The sequence below is a fragment of the Callospermophilus lateralis genome, chromosome 14 (assembly GCF_048772815.1).
Source record: "Callospermophilus lateralis isolate mCalLat2 chromosome 14, mCalLat2.hap1, whole genome shotgun sequence".
NCBI lineage: Eukaryota > Metazoa > Chordata > Mammalia > Rodentia > Sciuridae > Callospermophilus > Callospermophilus lateralis.
In genome coordinates this window covers 59,658,253-59,678,806 of record NC_135318.1, presented here as the reverse complement: position 1 = coordinate 59,678,806, position 20,554 = coordinate 59,658,253, and the positions used below count along the sequence as shown (strand labels likewise).

Genomic DNA, 20,554 nt, shown 5'->3' with positions numbered 1-20,554 from the left:
GAGCGGGTCTGTGGGCGGGAGGCCGGAGCAGCTGTCAGGCTAAAGTCCGGCAAGCTACGCGCTGCTGGACGGCTGGAGAAAACGCGGCGCCGGGCCGGGCCCTGGAGATGGTCCCCGGCGCCGCGGGCTGGTATTGTCTCGCGCTGTGGCTCCCCGCGTGCGTCGCGGCCCATGGTAAGCGGCAACGGGCGGGGCTGTGGGGCGGGGCTGACCGTCCAGCTTGCGCGCGTCTCGGGCCAGGGGCCACGGGTCACCTTGGGGACCCCGCGAGTTATGAGTCGGGTAGGTCTGGAGACGGGCGGCTAGAGTGGGTGGGTGGGTGCTGTTCCATAGGGATGTGAGTTGGGCGCAGCTTCAAGCTGGATTCTGAATCCTCAGTTACCCACGTCGAAGCTGCCCCCACCCCCCTCCAATAAGGACAACCCCGGGGACTTGAGGTGCGAACAGGAGGAAGCACAAGGGACAGATGGAGGCACGAGCCAGAGATATATATGTCAGCATTCACATATATACTACAGGATCACGTATTCCTCCATGTGGGTTCATACGCCCAAGCATTCACCTACACAACCCACTTGCACCTGCACAAGCACATAAATATATATACTATACATGTACATGAGGTATATCTACCCACAATTTACATAGAAAAGCATATGCAAATGTCAAGCAAGAGTGTGGGAGAGGGGGCAAGAGGGAATCGTTTAACGCTAATCCAGCATGGCTTCCCCGGGATGTCATTGTATCTGATGGGGAATCCCCACTCCCAGGATAAAAGGCTATTATACCCCAGTGCCAAGCTCATGGAGCTCTACCTGGTGGCTGAGTTTTGGACAGTAGACAAGGACAGCTAGAGCCACAATCAATCTCAACCCTGGCATACAGTGATAGCTTGGTTTGTTTATTAACAGACCTATGGCAGCAGCTTCCTTCCTTCAATATTTATCAGTCTCTTCCTGCTAAGGAATCCAGGGACTCAGCTCCAGCTAAATCATTAGGCTTTGATGCTGAAAAGAAGTTCCCATACCCAGAAAATCCTGGTGGTTCTGGCAACTTTCCTGCTCAGGACAATGGAGCTAGACATAGTTATTTTTCATTCATTCAATAACCTTTTCTGAGCATCCACTACATTCTGGCCATTATGTTGCAACAGGGATTACAAACTTAACAATCCTTGTCCTAGTGGGGAAAGCAGACATTAAAAAGTAGGAATACTATAAAGTATGAATTATGTTGAATGTATCAAATGGAAAAGAAAGTACATTTTGACTAGGAGGACAGGGCAATCATAAGGCAAAAACTTAGATCTGGGAAAGTGACATTTAGGCTATATCTTAAAAAATGACTGGAAGTGAGTCAGGTAAAGAAGTGGGATGATACGGGAATAGGAAGCATTCCAGGTAGAGGGAACAGCTTGCAGAAAGACCCAAAGAAGTGAAGAAACTGAAAGGAGGCCAGTGTAGCATGGGAAAGAGATGAGGTTGAAGCAGTGGCCAAGAGTCAGATCATACAGGGTCTTTTAGGCCATAGTGCAGTGTCAACTTTAAGTGCAAAGGAAATTGATGAAGAGCACTGAAGCCCTGGGAGTGAAGCTATGATAATTCCTAAGATGTTTTAAGATCCCTGCCTTTACCAGGAGTGGTGGTGCATGTCTGTAATCCCAGTGATTCAGGACCTTGAGGCAGGAGAATGGCAAGTTTGAGGCCAGCCTCGACAATTGAAACCCTCGGTAACTTAGCAAGACTCTGTCTCAAAAAATAAAAAGGGATAGGAATGTAGTTCAGTGACAAAGCACCACTAGATTCAACCTCCAGTTACCTTCAAAAAAAAAAAAATCCCTGGTGTTTATTTGGTGGATGGACCTTGGCAACCCAGAATAGAAGCAGATGGAATACTGAGGCAGGAGGACGGTTTGATCCCAGGAGTTGAAAACCAGCCTGGATAACATAGTGAGACCCTGCCTCAGACAAGAAAAAGGAAAGAAGAATGGAGGCAGTCGACCATTAAGAAACTGAAACTAGGGCTGGGGATGTGGCTCAAGCGGTAACGCGTTCGCCTGGCATGCAAGCAGCCTGGGTTCAATCCTCAGCACCACATAAAAATAAAATAAAGATGTTGTGTCCACCGAAAACTAAAAAATAAAATATTAAAAATTCCCTCTCTCAATAAATAAATAAATAAATAAAGCTGAAACTAGACTGGGGTTGTAGTTCAGTGGTAAAGCACTTGCCTCACATGTGTGAGGCACAATTTTCGATCCTCAGCACATAAAAATAAATAAATAAAATAAAGGTATTGTGATCATCTATAACTATTTTTTAAAAAGAAACTCTCGAGGCTGGGGATGTGGCTCAAGTGGTAGCATGCTCACTTGGTGTGCGTGAGGCACCAGGTTCGATTCTTGGCACCACATAAAAATGAAATGATATTGTGTCCACCTAAAACTGAAAAATAAATATTAAAAAAAGAAAAACTCTCAGGAGAGATATCATAACTGGACTAAGGGAATGACAGTGAACTGGAGTTAACTTCCAAATTTCACTTAGGAATATTTTTGTGTTCAGGACACTGTATCTCCACTGTGAATTTCCCAGGTCCACTTTAGAGCAAAGGTGAATTAACCATAGACCTCTTGGTCTTCCTGGCTCACCTAAAGCAGCAGCAGCAGGAAATATAAATCTCTGAAGTTATTAACTCCACATCAATTCTCTTCCTCAGGAGTGAGGACCCACACTCCCATCCAAAGGACCCAAGACTATGGTTAACCCAGTTGAAGACATGGGGTCTGTGATCTAAACTTGAACCAGCTTGTTCCTGGGAGGTTTTTCACCTGTACTCTTTATCCTTTAGGCTTACGCATCCATGATTATTTGTACTTCCAAGTGCTGAGTCCTGGGGACATTCGATATATCTTCACAGCCACACCTGCCAAGGACTTCGGTGGTATCTTTGTAAGTCCAAGGATGTACCTGATCTCTGATCCTCAGCTCTGCCCCTTTGCCTCCCTGAGCTCTGGTGACTCTGAGTCAGGGAAGGAGAGTTCAGCTATGCTCTGGAGGAGCTGCAGTACAGAAAAGAAGCACTTCCAACTACTTCCCCAAGCATACAATAGACTGGGTTCCATGAAGGGACAAACCATCTCTTTGGGGGTCATGAAATAGTGAAAAAACAAGGGCACCGAGCTTCTCTGCCAGCTTTACCTCTGGGCACCTACTTTCCTGAGTCTATGACCAAATTTACCTACCTAGCTCAAAGCAAGGTGGGTTGGGGTTGGACAACCAGATAGGCCTTTGTGAGAATCAAGGTTGGAGTGCCCAGCAACACAAGGAACCACTCCACATTTCCTTCACTCTTCATGATGAGGGCCAGTAAGATGGGCCCGTCAAGCCCAGTCCCAAAGCAGATGTGTCTAGTCTTCTTATACTTTCTCCTGTTCAAATGCCTAAACATTTTTTAGCACACAAGGTATGAGCAGATTCATCTTGTCCCTGCTGAACCTCCAGAGGCTTGTGGGGAACTCAGCAACGGCTTCTTCATCCAGGACCAGATTGCTCTGGTGGAGAGGGGGTAAGGAGTCAACAGGCATGGCACAAGTAGGGGGCAGGCATAGGGCAGATTCTGAGATCATGGCCGGTGGTGGTAATAGCTGGTTTTGAATTCTTTTAAAGGCTCAAGGCTATCCATACTTTTGGCTTTGTACTTAGGAGTCTTTATAACAAGTTCTACATGATCCTTCTTTCTCCTCTGACCTCACTTCTTCCAGGGGCTGCTCCTTCCTCTCCAAGACCAGGGTGGTACAGGAGCACGGTGGGCGGGCCGTGATCATCTCTGACAATGCAGTTGACAATGACAGCTTCTATGTGGAGATGATCCAGGACAGTACCCAGCGCACAGTGGATATCCCTGCTCTCTTCCTGCTCGGCCGAGATGGGTGAGGGGTCCTTGTCTTCGGCTGTCAGCAGCAACTGGGTAACGTGGCTTGGGAGGTGAAGGGTAATTACCAGCCCCTTCCCATAGACCTCATCTTGGGGTGCCTCAGTTGGAGGGCAAAAAGACTCCTTGGGCTTTAGAACCCAAGAGTGATGGGGAAAGTGGGACACGTTGTGATGCTCAGAAAATGTGATCACCACCACCTCTCTTCATGCCCTCCTAGCTACATGATCCGTCGCTCCCTGGAACAACATGGGCTGCCATGGGCCATCATTTCCATCCCAGTCAATGTCACCAGTATCCCCACCTTTGAGCTGCTGCAACCTCCCTGGACCTTCTGGTAGAAGAGCTGGACTCACATTCCAGCCATAAGCAACTCTGAGCTGGGAAGGGGAGACCTAGGAATTCTACTATTTGGAATTTGGGGATAGCACCTGGGGACAAGCGGAGCCAGGTAGAGAAAAAGGGCTTGGGCCTTAGGCAGGCTGAGGGAGGGAAGCCACACCACTGGCTTTCCCATCCTCAGGGACTCCAAGGACATCTCATGCTACAGGAAGAGGAAAGAGCCAAGCCCCCAGGGCTTCTGGCTAGAATCTGGACCAAAAGAAGCCAAAGGCAGGCAGCCTGAGAGCTGTCTGTGACCTGTCACATCCCACCTGGTTCAGCCTCCCCCACCCAGGGTCTCCTCACAGTGACCTTCACACCAGTTGCTGGAGTGATTTAAGGAACTGGTGTTTGGGACTCAATAAACCATCACTGACTTTTTAGCAATAAAGCCTCTCATCAGGGTTGCACCTGTGTCCTAGAATAAAACACACGGATGGGAGGGGCCTCCAGATTCACATCTCTGGTCCCAGTTTGTTTGTTTGTTTGTTTCATTGTGGATAGAAATCAGGAACACATCCTACCATTGAGCTACATCCCCAGTCTTTTTTTTTTTTTTTTTGAGACAGTTGCCAAGGCTCAAACTTGCAATCCTTCTGCCTCAGCCTCCTGAGTAGCTGGAATAATAGGCATGTGCCACCACAACTGGACCACAGAATCATTTTAAGGGGATGCAATTAAGGCCCAGAGAAGACAAGGACTTGCCCAAGGTCCAGCACTCAGACTGCTAGTCTTGGATCTCAACACAGCTTTATGTTCAAGAGCTCAAGAAACCCCAGGGAGGTGAAATTCAGCCCCCTGGGAAGAAGACTCATCTTGTAGCCTAGTGCTAGGGATCAAGATTGGACCTTAGGAGTCCCATGTTCTGACTTTAGAAATATTTGTACAACAGGTTGCTGAGACCAGAGATGTAGCTCCCTATCTGCCCCCACCTAGTTTAACCTGAGCCTCTGGGCCCCCATCTACATGGATTCAGCAAGCTATTCTCAGCTATTATCTACAAAGCATTCCTGTAGAGGCCTGTCACCACTCATGTTTTATTGAGGACAGTGGGCAGGCAGGGTGGGAAAGGGTTGCTGGCTGCTGTGAAGGAGTAAGAACCCAATAGGTGAGGGGGCCAGACAGGCAGGTTCAACCTAACTCCATGATCCAATCAATAAATGTCCTGTGGGTGGAACCTGCCCTCCCTGAGATCCCTCAGCTGGGGGATGTGACAGGACCTCACAGAAGGTAGGCAGGAAGGAATTGGGAATGATGGATGTAATTCCTCCAGCACCTTACCCAAAAGTGAGACTGCTCATCTGGGAAAAGGAGGGGACAGTCAGCTAATCTCTGAGCATCTAACCTAGCTCCTCTACATTTCTGGAAGACTTCAATGTTCTTCTGTAGAGACCCTAGAGATGGAGACTGAGGCGAGGAGAGCCCTTCACTGACCCATTTTAACTGGCTCCAGGGAAGATTAGAACATTCTAAATTAAGGAACATAGACCTGTCAGCCATACTGCAAGAGTCCTCGGCAGGAAAGGGTGATGATCATCCATGCACCCGTCCTAAGGAAGGCAGAGGCTTTCCCCATACCCCATGGGGCCAGCACTGTGCCAGGGCATGAGAGGAAAGGCACGAGGTACAGAGATTCTGGGGTCTGGAAAGGAGTTAATCTCCACTTCCCCTAATATCCAAACAGTGGGAAGGGTATGTGTGTGTGAGGGACAGGGGTGGCAGATTCCCAGTGTTCCCTGGGAGTGGGCCTCAGGGAAAATGCTCTAGAGGTCCAGACCCTTGCCTTTCCCTATTGGGCAAACCATTGTCTTATCAACTATAGCTGTGGCAGGTGGAGCAAGGACAGTGGGGTCGATCCCCTTTCCATTTCAGTGACATCATCTGTGCTCATTTACCACTTTTTACCCCCTCAAAATAATAGCCAATTGAGAGGGAAAAAGCCTCAGGTGAGTGGATGAGTATAGGCCAAGGGGCCAAGGGGAAGAGACGCTGTTAGGGCCTGACCCTGGTTCCAGCCCCTCACATCTACAGTGGAGTGACCTCGGAGGAGGCCGGTTCTGGAAGGCTCAGTGACAGCAAGGGGCCTGAGCCAACTCAGCAGCAGTGTTCAGGGCATGAGGTCTAGTGGGGGACATGGGGCCTGGGGTCCAGTCTCTGTCCTACCCTCAGGCAGCGAGCACTGGAAGGGGGAAAGCAGGCAATGGGAGTCGGGGGGGTTCCTTCCAAGCCCCTTGTCTTGGGGAAGGACCTCCTATCCCAGCAGGATCTGGGGCAGGACCACTTCTGGACAGAACAAATCACACATCAGTCATCTCATCCCCTAGCTCTGCATCTTCTGGTTCTCCTTCCTCCTCCTCTTCTTCCTCCTCCTCTGAGGTCACGTTGGGTTCATCAGCCTCTGCCAGGCATTTTGGGCAGGAACAGACAAACAGATAATTCTCCCTGCAGGGATGGGGGAATGGTGAAGGCAAAAAGTCAGGCAGCTACTGGGATAGAGGAACCCACAGCCCAGCTACCCAACCATGTCTCCAGCTGGCACCTGAGGATCTTGTGGCGGCTGTGGCGGCTACGCTCCCGTTGACAGCAGTCTAGATAGCTGATACAGATTTCCTGTGAGGCAGAGGAGAGATGGGGTCTGAGGGTCTGTGCTCTGCATTCGATAGGATAAGGGCTTCCCCAACAACTGTCCTATCTCCAACCACTGCCCATCCCAGGGAGCCAGAACTGAGCTGCCCTTCAGTGAAGGGATGGGCTGCCCTAATCCATTCCACCATTCCTTCAGTGGGCACGTGCTCTGAAATTTCAACAACCCATGTTTGAGGTTGAGAGGAAACTGAAGTTAGCCTCTGACCATGGCGAAAGTCAGTAAATGGCCAACATCTATGGCTGGAATTGGAGGTTATCTTGATGTGAGGCTACATGACCTGGAAGATGATTCCAATCAGGATCTGTGCACTGAGCTCACAGCCAAGACCCCAAACCCACACTAGCCACCACAGCTCAAGGCACAAAGAGCTACCTCCTGCTTTCTTAGGATCTGTCCATCAAAAGGTGGCTGGGACAGGAACCTGGGAACATAGCTGTCCCTCAAACACTGCTCTAGAGTTATTTTTTGAAGAAGTGTTGTAGGGTTATAACATGTGAAAAGAGTAAGGTCTTGATTCATCCAACAGCCTGAACTTTGAGGGGCTCTAGTTACTGCTGTTCCAGATCCCTAAAGATAACTTACCAAACCCACTGCCCACCCTGACCCCTAGGCCCTGGCCTCCCTCACCTCTCCTGGCTTAATATCCTCCAGGGCGGTGACATGCAAAAGGAAGTTGTTTTCTGGGAAGGAAGTTTCTGCATTAGGGACACAGCTGTGGTTGCCTGGGTCACAAGAGGAGAGTAATGAAGATTAATGACAACAATAACAAAAAAGTCTCTCAATTCTGCAGAGCATTTCCTTGTTCTCTGAACCCCGACAATCTGAGCAGGTACTAGACCCCAAGTTTCCTGCCTCCACATCCACTCTTCTTCCCTGAAGACCATGGTGCACAGGCACAATGCAGTGCCCCATCAATCCAGCTCCAGTCTCTCAAGACTGGCCAACTTCAATCTCAGTTGTGTTCCCACTGTCTCACTAGGGGAGGGACAGGGCTCTGAAGGAATGCCTGCACCAGACCACTTAACTCAGTTCTGTCATCTACTGGATATGGTTCCAGCTGACTTGGGCCCTCTGAATAATCAGTTTGGGAGGCACAGAGTGGCCCTGAGGTCTAGGAGGAGGGGCGTGCTGTGAGGAAACCAGGAAGTCGAGGCCTGAGATCAGAAAAAGACAGTTGTGGGAGCTGGTCCTGGCCCTCCCCAACATATCTGAGGAGACTTGCCTTCTAGCCTGAGCTCCCTCTGCCTAGGATCTTGCAGACCTCCTGGACTCTTCCAACGCTCCCCTATACCACAGGGCAGAAGAGTACAAAGCCCACACTTCCCCTTGCATGAAGTAGAGCTCTGTGCCACTGTAAATTTTTATATATTAGCATCTATTAACTCGAGCAATGGGTTGGGGATGTAGCTCAGTGGTAGAGTGCTTTATTAGTACGCCCAAGGCACCGAGTTCCCTTACGAAAAGAGAACATACAGTTAAATAAATGACTGAAAAAATATAATGGAGTAAAAAGGCCCAAGGGAATCCCAAAGCTCAGCCTTAACCCCACTCCCAAACTCAACCCCACCAGCCTAGAAAAGAACCAATTGAGAAAGATAAAGTGTGGTGGTGAGACCACCTGGCAGAAATGGGTGGGCTTGTGGGGCACAGTGGCGCACACCTGTAATCCCAGCCACTTGGGAGGCTGAGGCAGGAGGATCGCAAGTTCGAGGCCAGCCTCATCAACTTAGCAAGACCCTCAGCAACTCAGTGACACCCTGTCTCAAAATAAAAAGGGCCAGGAATATAGCTCAGTGGTAGAGAACCCCTGGATTTAAATCCCTAGTACAAAAAATAAAAGGAAGGAAGAAGGAAGAAAGAAAGAAATGGGTGGCCCATCCCTTCCAATGTCATGACTCACAGCAGCTCTGAAGCACAAAGAGGCCAGATCCTTCACAGTTAAGGAACTCGCCAGTTGCTGTAAGATAGTAATATGCAGATGGTGTTCTACCCATTTTACAGGAGGGAGAAGAAAACTAGGCTTACAGGACAGGCACCAGCTCCAGTGACCTGCCACCTACCACACTAAGGTACCCGGGCCCTACCTAAACTTACTTCTCTGAGGCTCAAGCCTTGCTCTTCTGTCTGCAACATCACCCTATTTGTCCGGCACTCCCCCTCTTCCCAGCAGAGCCTCTGGATGGATCTCAGGGCCATTTCTCACCTGCATGTCCTGTGGACAGTTCTGAAGCATCCCATAAACCACCCCTTACCATTAGCTCAGAGGTCCCTGGGAAACGACTATATCTATCATCTCACTGAGGGGTCTCCAAGGTTGGGTAAGGTCATGGCCCCATCTCACCAACCTGCCTCGATGTCCTTGTATAGCTGGTCAATGAAGGTGTCCAGCTGCTCGCGGTCCTGAGGCTTCAGCTCCAGAGCGTCACAGGCATGGACCCATTGGCTCAGGGAGCTGAGGGTGCCAGGCAGCTCGTGGTTGGAGAGAAGGCCCAGGTCACAGGGCTCTCCACCTCCAGGAGAGTTAAGCCCAGGCAGAAGGATCTCCCATCCCATTTCTTTCTCTAGGGTAGGGGCCCCGTCTTCCCCAACATATCAAGGCCCCCAGGACAGACTCCACTGCTTCATTTCTCCCCCCTTCCCCCCACCACATCCAGTTCAGTGCTCTAGCCAGAGTTACAACCTGCCCCACCCCAATGTTGAAAGAAGCTATGGCTACTTTCCTCACTCAGTCTTCCACCCGAGCCCCAAGAGATCATGTAATAGCTCTAGGACAATCTCTTCTAACCTGGTCCCAATTCCTTGGCCATTTGTCCCAACAAGAGCAAAGAGAGACCGAAATCCATCTGGAGTGAACCACTGTGGGAGAGAGGGGAGATGAGCACTCAGGTTATAGCCACTTGTTTTTCTTTCTGATAGAACTCTGTTCAGTAAGACTTCTGAGGGATGGGGATATAGCTCAGTTGGTAGAGTGCTTGCCTCACATGCACAAGGCCCTGGGTTCAATCCCCAGCACCACAAAAAAAAAAAAAAAAAAAAAAAGACTCTGAGAGTCAGTCCCATCCTGGTTCCAGGAGACCAGGTAAGTAGACTTTGGCTCAGCTGTTCTAGGAGAAACTGATTCAGTTGCTCTTGGAGAACTGCAACAACCAGGAAGCCATTGGTCCCATCCTCCTCACACTTACCTGGCTAAGTGCTTCCTCATAAAGGGCTTCTGTGAAGAGTTTCCGCAGAAATTCCAGTTGGCCCTGGTTTAGGGGAGGCAAGGAAAGACTTGCGTCTCTGGGGATTTCCCCTTAGCACCTAGGTAGGGCCCAGATGATCAGGTGAGGGAAGGAAAAAGGGGCTGCTTTCATCTTCAAAGAGCTCGGTGCAGTCCACTGGCCTGCTCCAACCCAGGGTGGTGAACTCAAACTTACTGTTTTCTAGTACTTGCACCAGCAAGGTGGAAGCAGCCTGGCTTAGAATATCTACCTTTGCTCCCCCAACCTGACCTTCAGGCCAGCTTGGTCCTCCTCTTCCTTCCTCTTAATTCAACGTAGGAGGGCCCACCCCAGGCACATCCCTTCCACACAGCTGCCTCGACCCTCCCACAACTCTGTGTGGGAATCTGCTGTCTTCAGTAGGAATCTGTGCTCTGATTGAGAATGGATACTCAGCACATTGGCAGTTTCACAGTTCTCCCTGACCTTGAGGACCCCCAGCTCCACATTCTCCATTACACCTGATTTGCCCACTGTTAACCTCTGACAGGGGTCTCGTTTTCACTTTCCCATATTGATCATTCTCAGGACAGGACATCTAACCCCTCCTTCCTCTGTCATCACCCTAGTTGCCCACTTCTCAAATTTTAGGTCCACATTAGGTCGCAAAGATAAAGAGCAGTAGGAACTTAAGTCCTCTGAATGAGATTTTCGGGCCCAAGTTTTAACCCCTTCCTGTAGCTGGAAAAAGACCAAATCTGGAGTTCCCCACAGGTAGCTGCAGTTCCTCCCTGGGCTATCTGGGAAGGGTGAGGGGTGAAGACAAGTCATGGAAGAAGACTAACCTTGAATTTGTCCCCCAGGAGTTTGTGGACAATTTCCTCTTCCTCGTTGGCTGTTTTGTTACAGAACTGGGAGAAGAGCCTGATCCAACGGTCCCTGTCCTTTGCCTGCAGTGGATAAATATACCTGAGGGCCTTGATCTGTTGGGGAAGATGGGGCCCCTACCCTAAAGAAAGAACTGGAGTGGTGGTGGGAAATCCTTCTGCCTGGGCTTAACTTGCCTGGAAATTATATATTTTATATAAATATAAAATACATTTATATATATATATTTTTAAATATATTTTTATAATCTTATTTTTTTATGTGGAGCTGAAGATTGAAGCCAGTGCATCATGTGTGCTAGGCAAGTGCTCTACTACTGAGCTTCAACCCTAGCCCCAATATGTTTATATTTTATAAATATAAATAGAATGGTCACAGACACCCACCTCCTTACTGCCTATGTGAAATGGACAGTCAATGTTTTTAAACACTTGCCATCAGAGAATGATGACCATGCATGAGCTTCTAGGGTCCCTGCCTGTGCTTGAAATTTCATCCCTACTCTGCCTACACCCAGCTATCTGCCCTTCAGGAACCAGGCCAGCCAGTGCAAAACACTTGGAAAATAGGAGAATGATGCTGAAGAATGATGGTATCCACGGAAGGGAGTTAGAGTGGCTTCTCTCACTTTATGTAAGAGACACAATCCTAAAAAAGTGATGCTTTATAAATCAATGCATGAATTGTTACCACACAAGCCATCTCCTCATAGGTCAAAGACAATAGGCAAAACAAGCTCCAGCTCCCTATGCCCAATGTATGTTTAATATACTCATACAGCTAGCTTTACACAGCAAGCAGCTCTCCTTTAAGAGGTCAGGAGTAACTATCAAGCTAGGATATTGAGGTTATGGGAAGGCTGAGGCCCAGAGTTGAATGGGGCAAGTCAGTTTCCCTGGAAGGGTCAGGGAGCTCACCTGCTTTACTGTGGCCACCATCCGGGCCATTAGCATGATGCTTGCAGTCTCAGGGGGGTAGTGAATACTCCTGGGGAAAGAGAAAAAAATGTTCAGGCTAGAGCTGGACGTGGCAGTGCACACCTGTAATCCCAGCATCTCAGAAGACTGAAGCAGGAGGACTGCAATTCTGAGGCCAGCCTCAGCAATTGAGGGAGGCCCTAAGCAACTTAGTGTGACCCTGTCTCAAAATTTAAAACTAAGACTAGAGATGTGGCCCAATGGTTAAGACCCTGGTTCAATCCCCAGTTCCAAAGCCAAAATTTAAAATTAAATAAATAGCCAGGCAAGGTGATGCACACCCATAATCCTAGCGGCTTGGGAGGCTGAGGCAAGAGAATAGTGAGTTCAAATCCAACCTCAGCAAAAGCAAAACCTCAGTGAGACCTTGTCTCTAAATGAAATATAAAATGGGGCTGGGGATGTGGCTCAGTGGTTGAGCGCCCCTTAGTTCGATCCCTGGTACCTCCCAGACAATTAATTAATTAATTAATTAATTAAATTGGGCTGGGGATGTAGCTCTGTGGTTAAGCACCCTTGGGTTCAGTCAAAAAAAAAAAAAGAAAAAAAAAAAAAAGTTCAGACTAGAAATTTCCTCCTTAAATCAGGTGCAGTGGCACATACTAAAATTCCAACAACTTGGGACAATGGGGCAGGAGGATAACAAATCAAGGACAGCCTAGGCAACTCAGCAAGATCCTGTCTCAAAATTAATTTTAAGAAAAGAGGAGAGGAAAAGAAGCTTATTCTCCAGTAACTGAATTCTGCAAAACTCAATCTGACCACTACAGATTTTCCATCAATTTTTCCATCAATTACCAAAGAGAGAAAGTCATTGGCAGGATTAGGCAGACTTTGCATTCCCTATGGGATTAATGGGGCTCTTTCTGGGAGAATGTAAATGCTGAGAATGGCAGGACTGGCAGGCAAGATTCAAGGCAGGGAGTTGGGTGCTATGACTTTTGTCTAAGTGGAGGAAGAATCTGGGGAACGGTAACTAAAGAAATCTGGCAACATCTATTGAACCTAAGCAGGCAGGTAAGAAGGGAGGGATAAAGGAAAGAAAGAAGAAGCCTACCTCCATGCTTCCTGCAGCTTATTGAGAGGATGCAAGGGGTCATCCTGGGAGGGACCTGGGCACAGGACCCGGTGGTATTGTTCCGCAGCTGCCAGCTGACATTCCGCACTGCAGTACATTACCTATTAGGTGGGGAGGAGGTCAGCACCCTAGGATCTGGCCGTGGAGTAAGGAATAGAGGCACAGACATCCCCTTGGGTACTTACCTCCAACTGCATTCCTTCCATAAGCAGCCTCTGGGCAGGAGCTCAGAGGATATTACAAGATGAAAAAATATAGAGGGTGCTCTGAGGGCATGCAGGAGGGCACCTAACATAAGCTTGTAAAAACACAGAATGGAAAGAGCGAGGCCCCCCAAGAAAAAGGCAATCATCCATCAAGTCCATTTTCTGGACAATGAAACTGGGACAAAGAGCATGAAACTGAAATAATTTACCAAGCCATTCTAATATCTTAACCTACATGTGGTTCTCAAGGGCCATGACCAGGTCTATCTGGGCTTTTGTCTCCCCAGTGAGGACTTCAACTAAGGCCTCCCACTCCCTCCCCACTTCAGGTGCACTCCTCGGGATGGCTTACCTGGCAGTGGGGACAGATCTGGTGGAGATCCTTGCGCACAGTGCATAGCTCTGGATGAGGCAGAACCTGGCCTGGCTTCCCAGTCAGCCTCTGGGCATTCTCCTCTGCCTTCTCCAGTGCCCGTAGGCAGTGGTCACAGGCTGGGGTGAAGCCAGACATAGGAATGTAAGTGTCCCAAGAGGAGGGTGCCACATCTGTCCTTTGTACAGCAATATTCTCTGGCTAGAAGAGCGCCTGGAGTACAGTAGGTACTCCATAAAGTTTGGGGAATGAATTAGTGAATAATGAATGGAATGAATAAAATGAATGAATTTCATATATCCAAAGGTGGATGATCCCTTCTTCCCACTCAAGAACCCCCAGCCCCTCCTTCCAACTTTCCCTACTTATCCATCAGACTCAGTCTGTGGGGCTCCTCCTGCCAGCCCTAGGCTGGGTTTTTCCTACACTCTGGAGCAAACTGGCCCTCTTTTCATGCTTGTTCTCAGTTTAAGAAAAGTGTGAAGTGTGTGGCCAGCAAAGCTAAGGCATCCTACTTGCTCTGACCTCTAATTCAGCCTGTTGAACAAGGGTCATACAGCTGCATCTTGGTCGGGGGTCCACTTTGGCATAGAGCCCTTCGGCATAACATACAGACCCTTATACTATGGGTCCAGACTGATTTCTGCCTAAGTGACAGCCCTCTCCTAGGGCTGAGGAGCCTGCTACTGCCGGTACACAGCCCCAAACTCCTGAGAGTGGACAGAGGTGTGGTTCTGGTCAGGTACAGTTCTCCAGAGGAAGACAGCATTTTCTCCCAACATCCACAGTTTCAGAGACATCAGCCAGTATGAATGTATGCAGAGCTCTTCCATGTATGACAGTGACCAGGTTCAACAGCCATAAGGAATAGGTGAGATGTGCTCACCTCGGTACCGATAAAGTGCATTCCAGAGAAACTGTGCAGCCACCAGGGGCCTTTCTACGAAGATGGTCTCTCCTTTCCGGATCAGCTGTGTAGCAAACAGTCCCTTTCCCTAAAAGCGCAGAGAAGAAACAGGATGGTCATTAGAAGAGACAAGAGACAAGGGCTCCCAGAAGGCCATCTGGCCCTACCCTCACATGCTCCTCTTGGCAGAAGCCTCAGGGAGAGTGGTCAATAGCCTCCACAACTGCTTCCTCTGGAAAGGCAGCCGGGACCTACTTTCAGTTACACCTCTTTCAGTCCATTTAGAGCAGAAGGTCTTGCCTGGGAGGGAGTCACCACAGCAGCTATCTTAGGCTACTCAGGAGAGGAGAATTTTTAGAATTGCCAAAGCAAGGCCAAGGCTCTAGTAGGTTGAAGCCTCCTACACCAGGATCCGGTAATGGCAAGGCAGGCTTCTTGGTCTCCCAGATCCCTCCAGATCCCAGCAGAGGTGCTGCTGCTTGGGATTACAGAGAACTCCACATCCTAGGAGAAGGAAACTCAGTTTGAGAGAGAACTGCTCTTTTCCTTAGTCAGCTGGGTACCCAGGGTATCTAGCACAGCGCCAGGTACCTGCTCAGGGAATGCACTGAAAGGAATGAGCTAATCCTAGCACTAGCTTTAGTATTAATTTGATGTGAACTTTTGAGCCAATTGCTTCACATCTTTGCATCTGTTTCCCACATGAGAAGTACTGTAATAATATCTACCAGATGGTTTCCATGACACAATAATATAACACAGGGGAATGTCCCTGATGAGCTATTGCTCCTTATTTTTCAATGTGCGGTGCTTGATTGTCACCATGAGCACTGCCTGGGACACTGTTAGAAATGCAGAATCCTAGGCCCCATCCCCGACCTATTGAATCAGAATTTGTATCTTAAGATGTTCTGATGATTCCTAGGATGCTGAAGTCTGAGAAGTGCTGGTCTGTCACACTGTATACATTAGGTATACAACACTATATAACTCATGATGGAAGACAAGAAAGCAACCTGTAAACTGCCATCTCCCAAATGTGTACAAGGACTCAGGAGGTGGCTTCAGAACCCAGACAGTTAGTGGTCATGCTGGTCCTTGCTCTGGCTATTCACTTAGAGAAGAGGGTGGTACTCTGCCAACACTGAACTGCCACCACAAAGGGAAAGGGAAAAAAGTGTTTGACACAGCAGTAAGATATCCTGTCACTGTGGCCTCTTGAATAGTTTCCCATGTCCTTTTAGCACTGGTGTTCTGGTAAGACAGAGATTCCACCAATCTCAGAGCAGCAAAAATGTGTAGAACAGGACAGGCCCTGGGCAACCCATGAGCCACAAGACTCAACCCTTGGAACACCATCAGGAGCTCTCACGGTAGACTGGGACAGGTGAAACAACCAGGGACAAAGCATGAATGCATGCTTGACTGTCTTCCTGGAAACCCCACCCCAATACCTTATAGCCTGACACCCAATCTAGCAAAATGAAAACTTAGCTTCATCTACAGGACAAAGCAACATGATCAGGGGCTGGGGATGCAGCTCAGTGGCAAAGCACTTGCCTAGTAAGCACAAGGTCCTAGATCTGATCCCCAGCACTGCCTGATAATCATAATGATGATGATGATGATCAAGAACAACATTATCTCTGAGAATTTCAAATCTCAATATTGGATATATACAGATCTCCCTTTCTTTTTGTCTGGAGGACCAAATGCAGAAGATATTCAGAAATCAAAACAAAGGGATAAGAATCAAAGTTGTTCCTTTATAATGCTACTCATTCCCAAAACAGATGAAAGTGTCTCAAGAAAAACAGTTCTGGGCTGGGGATGTGGCTCAAGCGGTAACGCGCTAGCCTGGCATGCGTGCGGCCCGGGTTCGATCCTCAGCCCCACATACAAACAAAGATGTTGTGTCTGCCAAAAACTAAAAAAATAAATATTAAGAAAAACAGTTCTACTTCATAATATGAAGGAGTATGAAGAACAGTGAACCTGAAGAGGAGAAATAATACAAACAGACTTGTAATTTGAAAAAGAAGTTTTAAGAAAAGACTATGCAAAATTCTTAAGACCATAGAGTAAATTTTAAAATCCTGATTAAATGATTTTCCATAAAAATACAAATGACCAAAACTGAATTAAAAAAAAAAAAAAAAAGGAAGCCTGGATAAACAAGTAGTGCTGAGATCTACTAGTGTACACCAGCATGGCATTCCAGTTGGCATCACCTAGACCTGATAAGACTTCTGTCCCAACTGGTCATGTCCCTGGCATAACAGTTTGTACATTCTTGACAATCATTCCTGCCAATATTTATAGAAGCAATAAAATAATAGAAAATTACCCTCACAAACAGGCCCCTCATCTACAAACATGGTTTCATTAAACAGTTCTCTGAAACTTTCAAAGAACAAGGAATCTCATCTTATCCTAAACCAAGCAAAACCCTCATGTGGTAACTAGAGGAAGATGGCACGAAGAACAAAATCATAAACCAATCCTACTAATGATTACAGATGCAAAAACCCAGGACAATTCATCTTGTTATCAAACCCAAGGTATGTAGATATGTGATTTTCTCCAGCAGCAGATTAGGTAAAGGCCTACAGAGGGTAACCAGCAAGGGGTCTTGATAAAAGGCTGGGACAGGACAACTAGGCAAGAAAAGTGGCTGAAGAGATTAAACAAGAAAGAAGTGAAGAAATGAGGGGGATGAGCAACAGCAGGAAGGGCTAATGAAGATACTAGTGAGCTGGGCATGGTGGCACATGCCTGTAATCCCAGCAACTTGAAAGGTCGAGACAAGAGGATTCTGAGTTCAAGACCAGACTCAGCAACTTAGGGACATCTTGTCTCAACATAAAAAATAAGAAGGGCTGGTGATGTAGCTCAGTGGTAAAGCACTGCTAGATTCAATCCCCAATACATATATACACACATACACACATATACACACATACACACATACACACACACACACACACACACACACACGAGTGAATACTGCTGTAAACTAGGAGTGATACAATGAGACACTAAGACACCATTAAACTGTGGGCCATCCAGTAGCACTAGAGGCTCCAGGTGGAGTAGAAATGTGAGCAATGAAGGAGACCAAGGATGCAGGGGAGCTGATTTCCCAAAAAGAATGCTCCAGATGTTTCAGAATGAGGTCAACGGAAGCTTGGGCTGGGAAACTGGATCAATATGAAGATGCTGACAGCAGGAGACAGATGACTAGAGGGCTAATATCTTGGGCAAGGGCCAAGGATACATTCAGCCACTACATGTTATTAATTATTCAACCTCAGTATTACCCAAAGAAATGTAAATGAGAACAAAGCAATACCATTTTGTACATATCAACTGGCAAAGATAACTGAGAAAGAAAATAGTGTTGGAGAGAATAAAAGGATGTCTGCACAGAAATTAACTCCAAGACCTTTGATCTCAAAGGTGAATAAGATACAACATAAAGTACCCATAAATCAGGGTTTGTTTGAGTGAACTTGGCCTTACCGTGGAACAGGCTCCACTCTTAAAAATTAATATGTAGAAATAGGTTTATTGATGTTAAAAGAGTCACTGCTGCATCATAAAAGCAGTTTCTAAAAATGTGGTTTTAATATATACATATTTGCACAAGTATTGGATTATGAATAATTATTGTCTTTACTTTCCTTATATGCATCTTCTATTTTCTTTCTTCTACAACGAACTTCTAAAACATGACATCCAAAACGATCACATCATGTCATTCGTGTTTAAATTCATCAAATAATCCCAAGGCCTTTGGGTTTGGTCCAAGTTTCCCAGCACTCAAAAACCCTCTGTAAAGAGTCCTGGCCTCTCTCCTTATTCTCCCACCCATATTTCACTCAGAAAGGTCCAGAGGACCCAGGTTTTTATATTTCTCAGTTGCCTCTACCCAGCGCGTCCCTGCCAACCGCACCTGGGGCCAGCAGCAATGCTCCCTGGCTAAGCTAGGAGTCCCAGAGCCCACACCCCTTCCCCCCACTGCCCCATGGGCCTGCCCGGAGCAGCCTCAGCAGGGCCGCCGGGTAGAGGACCAGGTTCCGCTAGGCGGAGGGCGCGCACCGGGACTCCAGAGTCCGGGGTCCGTCATATGAACGCTCCACGAGCTTGGGTACCGGGACAGACAGGGAGCTCCGGGCCGCGAGCTGAGGCCGGGCTGCAGTGTCCAAGCTACATTAAGAGCCTCTAGGCTCTGAGCATGGGTGCCCGAGGCTGTCTCCGAGACCGGACGGGGTTGGGGCTCCAGGCGGGACCCTCTCCGACCTCACCTTGGCGCTGCTCACAAAACGGACTTCCACGACGCTCTGGGCCTGGCCCGCCACGCCCACGCAGAAAGAGAACACGTCGCACATGGAGGCCGCCATCTTGGGCGCGCCTCCGCATTCTGACCCTTGACCCCGCCCCGACCCGTGAGGCCCCGCCCCCTGCAGCCCCTCCCGGGGCGTGAGTGCCGGAGAGGCGACGATTTTCGGCTGGTCAGAATTTTGGTCCTCGGGTTGTTTGAGTGGGTGTAGAAGGGCCTGCTTTTGTGCTTTTCCATCTGCACAGTTCTGTGCCTGTGTCTTCATAGCCGGCATCAGCGTCCTGTGTGCTTCCGTAGTTTTGATGTACCTAAGTCCAGGTTCATGTTTATGTGTCCACACAGTTTATGTGTCCACACAGTGACTTGTTTTGTGAAAAACGCTCTTTGGACCAGGCTTGGACACAAGGGGGCGGGGCGGGGGCCGTAGAAGGCTGACTTATTCCTATTCTCGCTGTCCCTCATCCTGAAGGGAAAGACTACTGAAAAACCAAGCTCGACGAGCGCCTCTCGCCTTCTCCAGGGGTGTAAGAACCTTGCCAGGCTCGGTTGGTAGAGCAGTCTACAGTGGACCTAGGGGCCCCTTAAATTGGATGCAGAAGTGAATGTGCGCATGCGTTGTTCTGAGACCGCCAGAGGGGCACGTTGTCTCATTCAGGACCCAGGACCTGTAACATCTGTCCCTCCAACTAGACCTGGTGACCACCGTGCCTTATTTTGTTTCCTGGTCCTACAATTGATTGTACTCCTTAAAAAGGGACCTGTGTCTACACCTGCTTTGGCCTTATGGTGACATTTGGGAATTGTGTAGAGCCCAGTGAATGTTGAATAGGTAAATGCTCTATTGGTTTTTTTGTTTGTTTGTTTGTTTTTAAGTGAGCCATTTGTTCATGAAAGAGGAAACTGCAGCTGGACTCCTTGGACCAAAACCCAAATTAATGGTATTTTAAACCATGGAACCATATCCTTGCCTATAATTGGGGTCAATGAGCCATTGATTAATAGAATTGATTTTGGGTTCAGCATAAGGATTTTCCTGAAGACAGGGATAGAGAAGGGTTCTTGAAGCTAGACCCAGGCTCCTCTCAAGTCTGCCACTTTGTGTCCAGGAGTCCACTGCTTTAGGTACAGATTGTTTTCCAAGGCCGCCCCTGTTCCCTTCCTTTCTTCCCCTCATTCAGAAAACTGAGAGCAGCTAGAGCCTGGCTTCTCACCACCAGGTGGCAGAGCCGGCCTCCTTCCACACTCTCCCTCAACCCCAGGACTGTTTCTAGAACTAATGATCTGTGCTACAGAAATCAGCTCTGAAGACGCTGGTGGCTGTCTTTAAGGGAATAAGTTCTCAGCTAGCTTCCTAGAGGAAAACAGAGCAGATTTCTGGGAAGGAAAGGGAGCCATGAGTCAGCAGCATGAAGGGGAAACACATTAACTATCCTATGAAAACAGACAAGTTTATGACAAAGTGGAGTCAAATTTCTGTATTCTACATAAAGATGGTGGGGGGATGGATGAAGCAGGGAGCTGGCAGTGAGGGTAGCATGTTGCTCCAAGAGAGGCAGCTGAGAGATGGTAATAGTTCAGACAAAACAGGAAAACTTTGGGAAACTGAGAAATAAGCCAAGTAG

The 20,554-nt window shown here is 48.1% G+C and overlaps 2 protein-coding genes across 3 annotated transcripts; one reads left to right on the top strand and one right to left on the bottom strand.

Annotated features, from left to right (window-relative positions):
• Window positions 1–23: 23 nt before the first annotated feature.
• Window positions 24–4,772, top strand: Pradc1 (protease associated domain containing 1). Its single transcript, XM_076833219.1, has 5 exons — window positions 24–174; window positions 2,851–2,951; window positions 3,458–3,567; window positions 3,764–3,931; window positions 4,154–4,772. Exons 1-5 carry the CDS (start codon window positions 108–110, stop codon window positions 4,272–4,274), a joined length of 567 nt encoding a protein of 188 aa, XP_076689334.1. The 5' UTR covers window positions 24–107; the 3' UTR covers window positions 4,275–4,772.
• Window positions 4,773–5,370: 598 nt separating this feature from the next.
• Smyd5 (SMYD family member 5) lies at window positions 5,371–18,993 on the bottom strand. 2 transcript variants are annotated; one of them, XM_076832928.1, is made up of 13 exons: window positions 18,898–18,993; window positions 14,570–14,678; window positions 13,663–13,802; window positions 13,084–13,205; window positions 11,967–12,036; window positions 11,007–11,111; window positions 10,144–10,206; window positions 9,747–9,817; window positions 9,307–9,413; window positions 8,862–8,918; window positions 7,589–7,683; window positions 6,854–6,924; window positions 5,371–6,756 (listed from the first exon to the last, which is right to left on the bottom strand). In XM_076832928.1, exons 1-13 carry the CDS (start codon window positions 18,991–18,993, stop codon window positions 6,612–6,614), a joined length of 1,251 nt encoding a protein of 416 aa, XP_076689043.1. In that variant the 3' UTR covers window positions 5,371–6,611. The 2 variants fall into 2 exon arrangements, with proteins under 2 accessions (XP_076689043.1, XP_076689044.1); XM_076832929.1 differs by lacking the exon at window positions 8,862–8,918 and having other exon boundaries at window positions 18,898–18,992.
• Window positions 18,994–20,554: the final 1,561 nt, after the last annotated feature.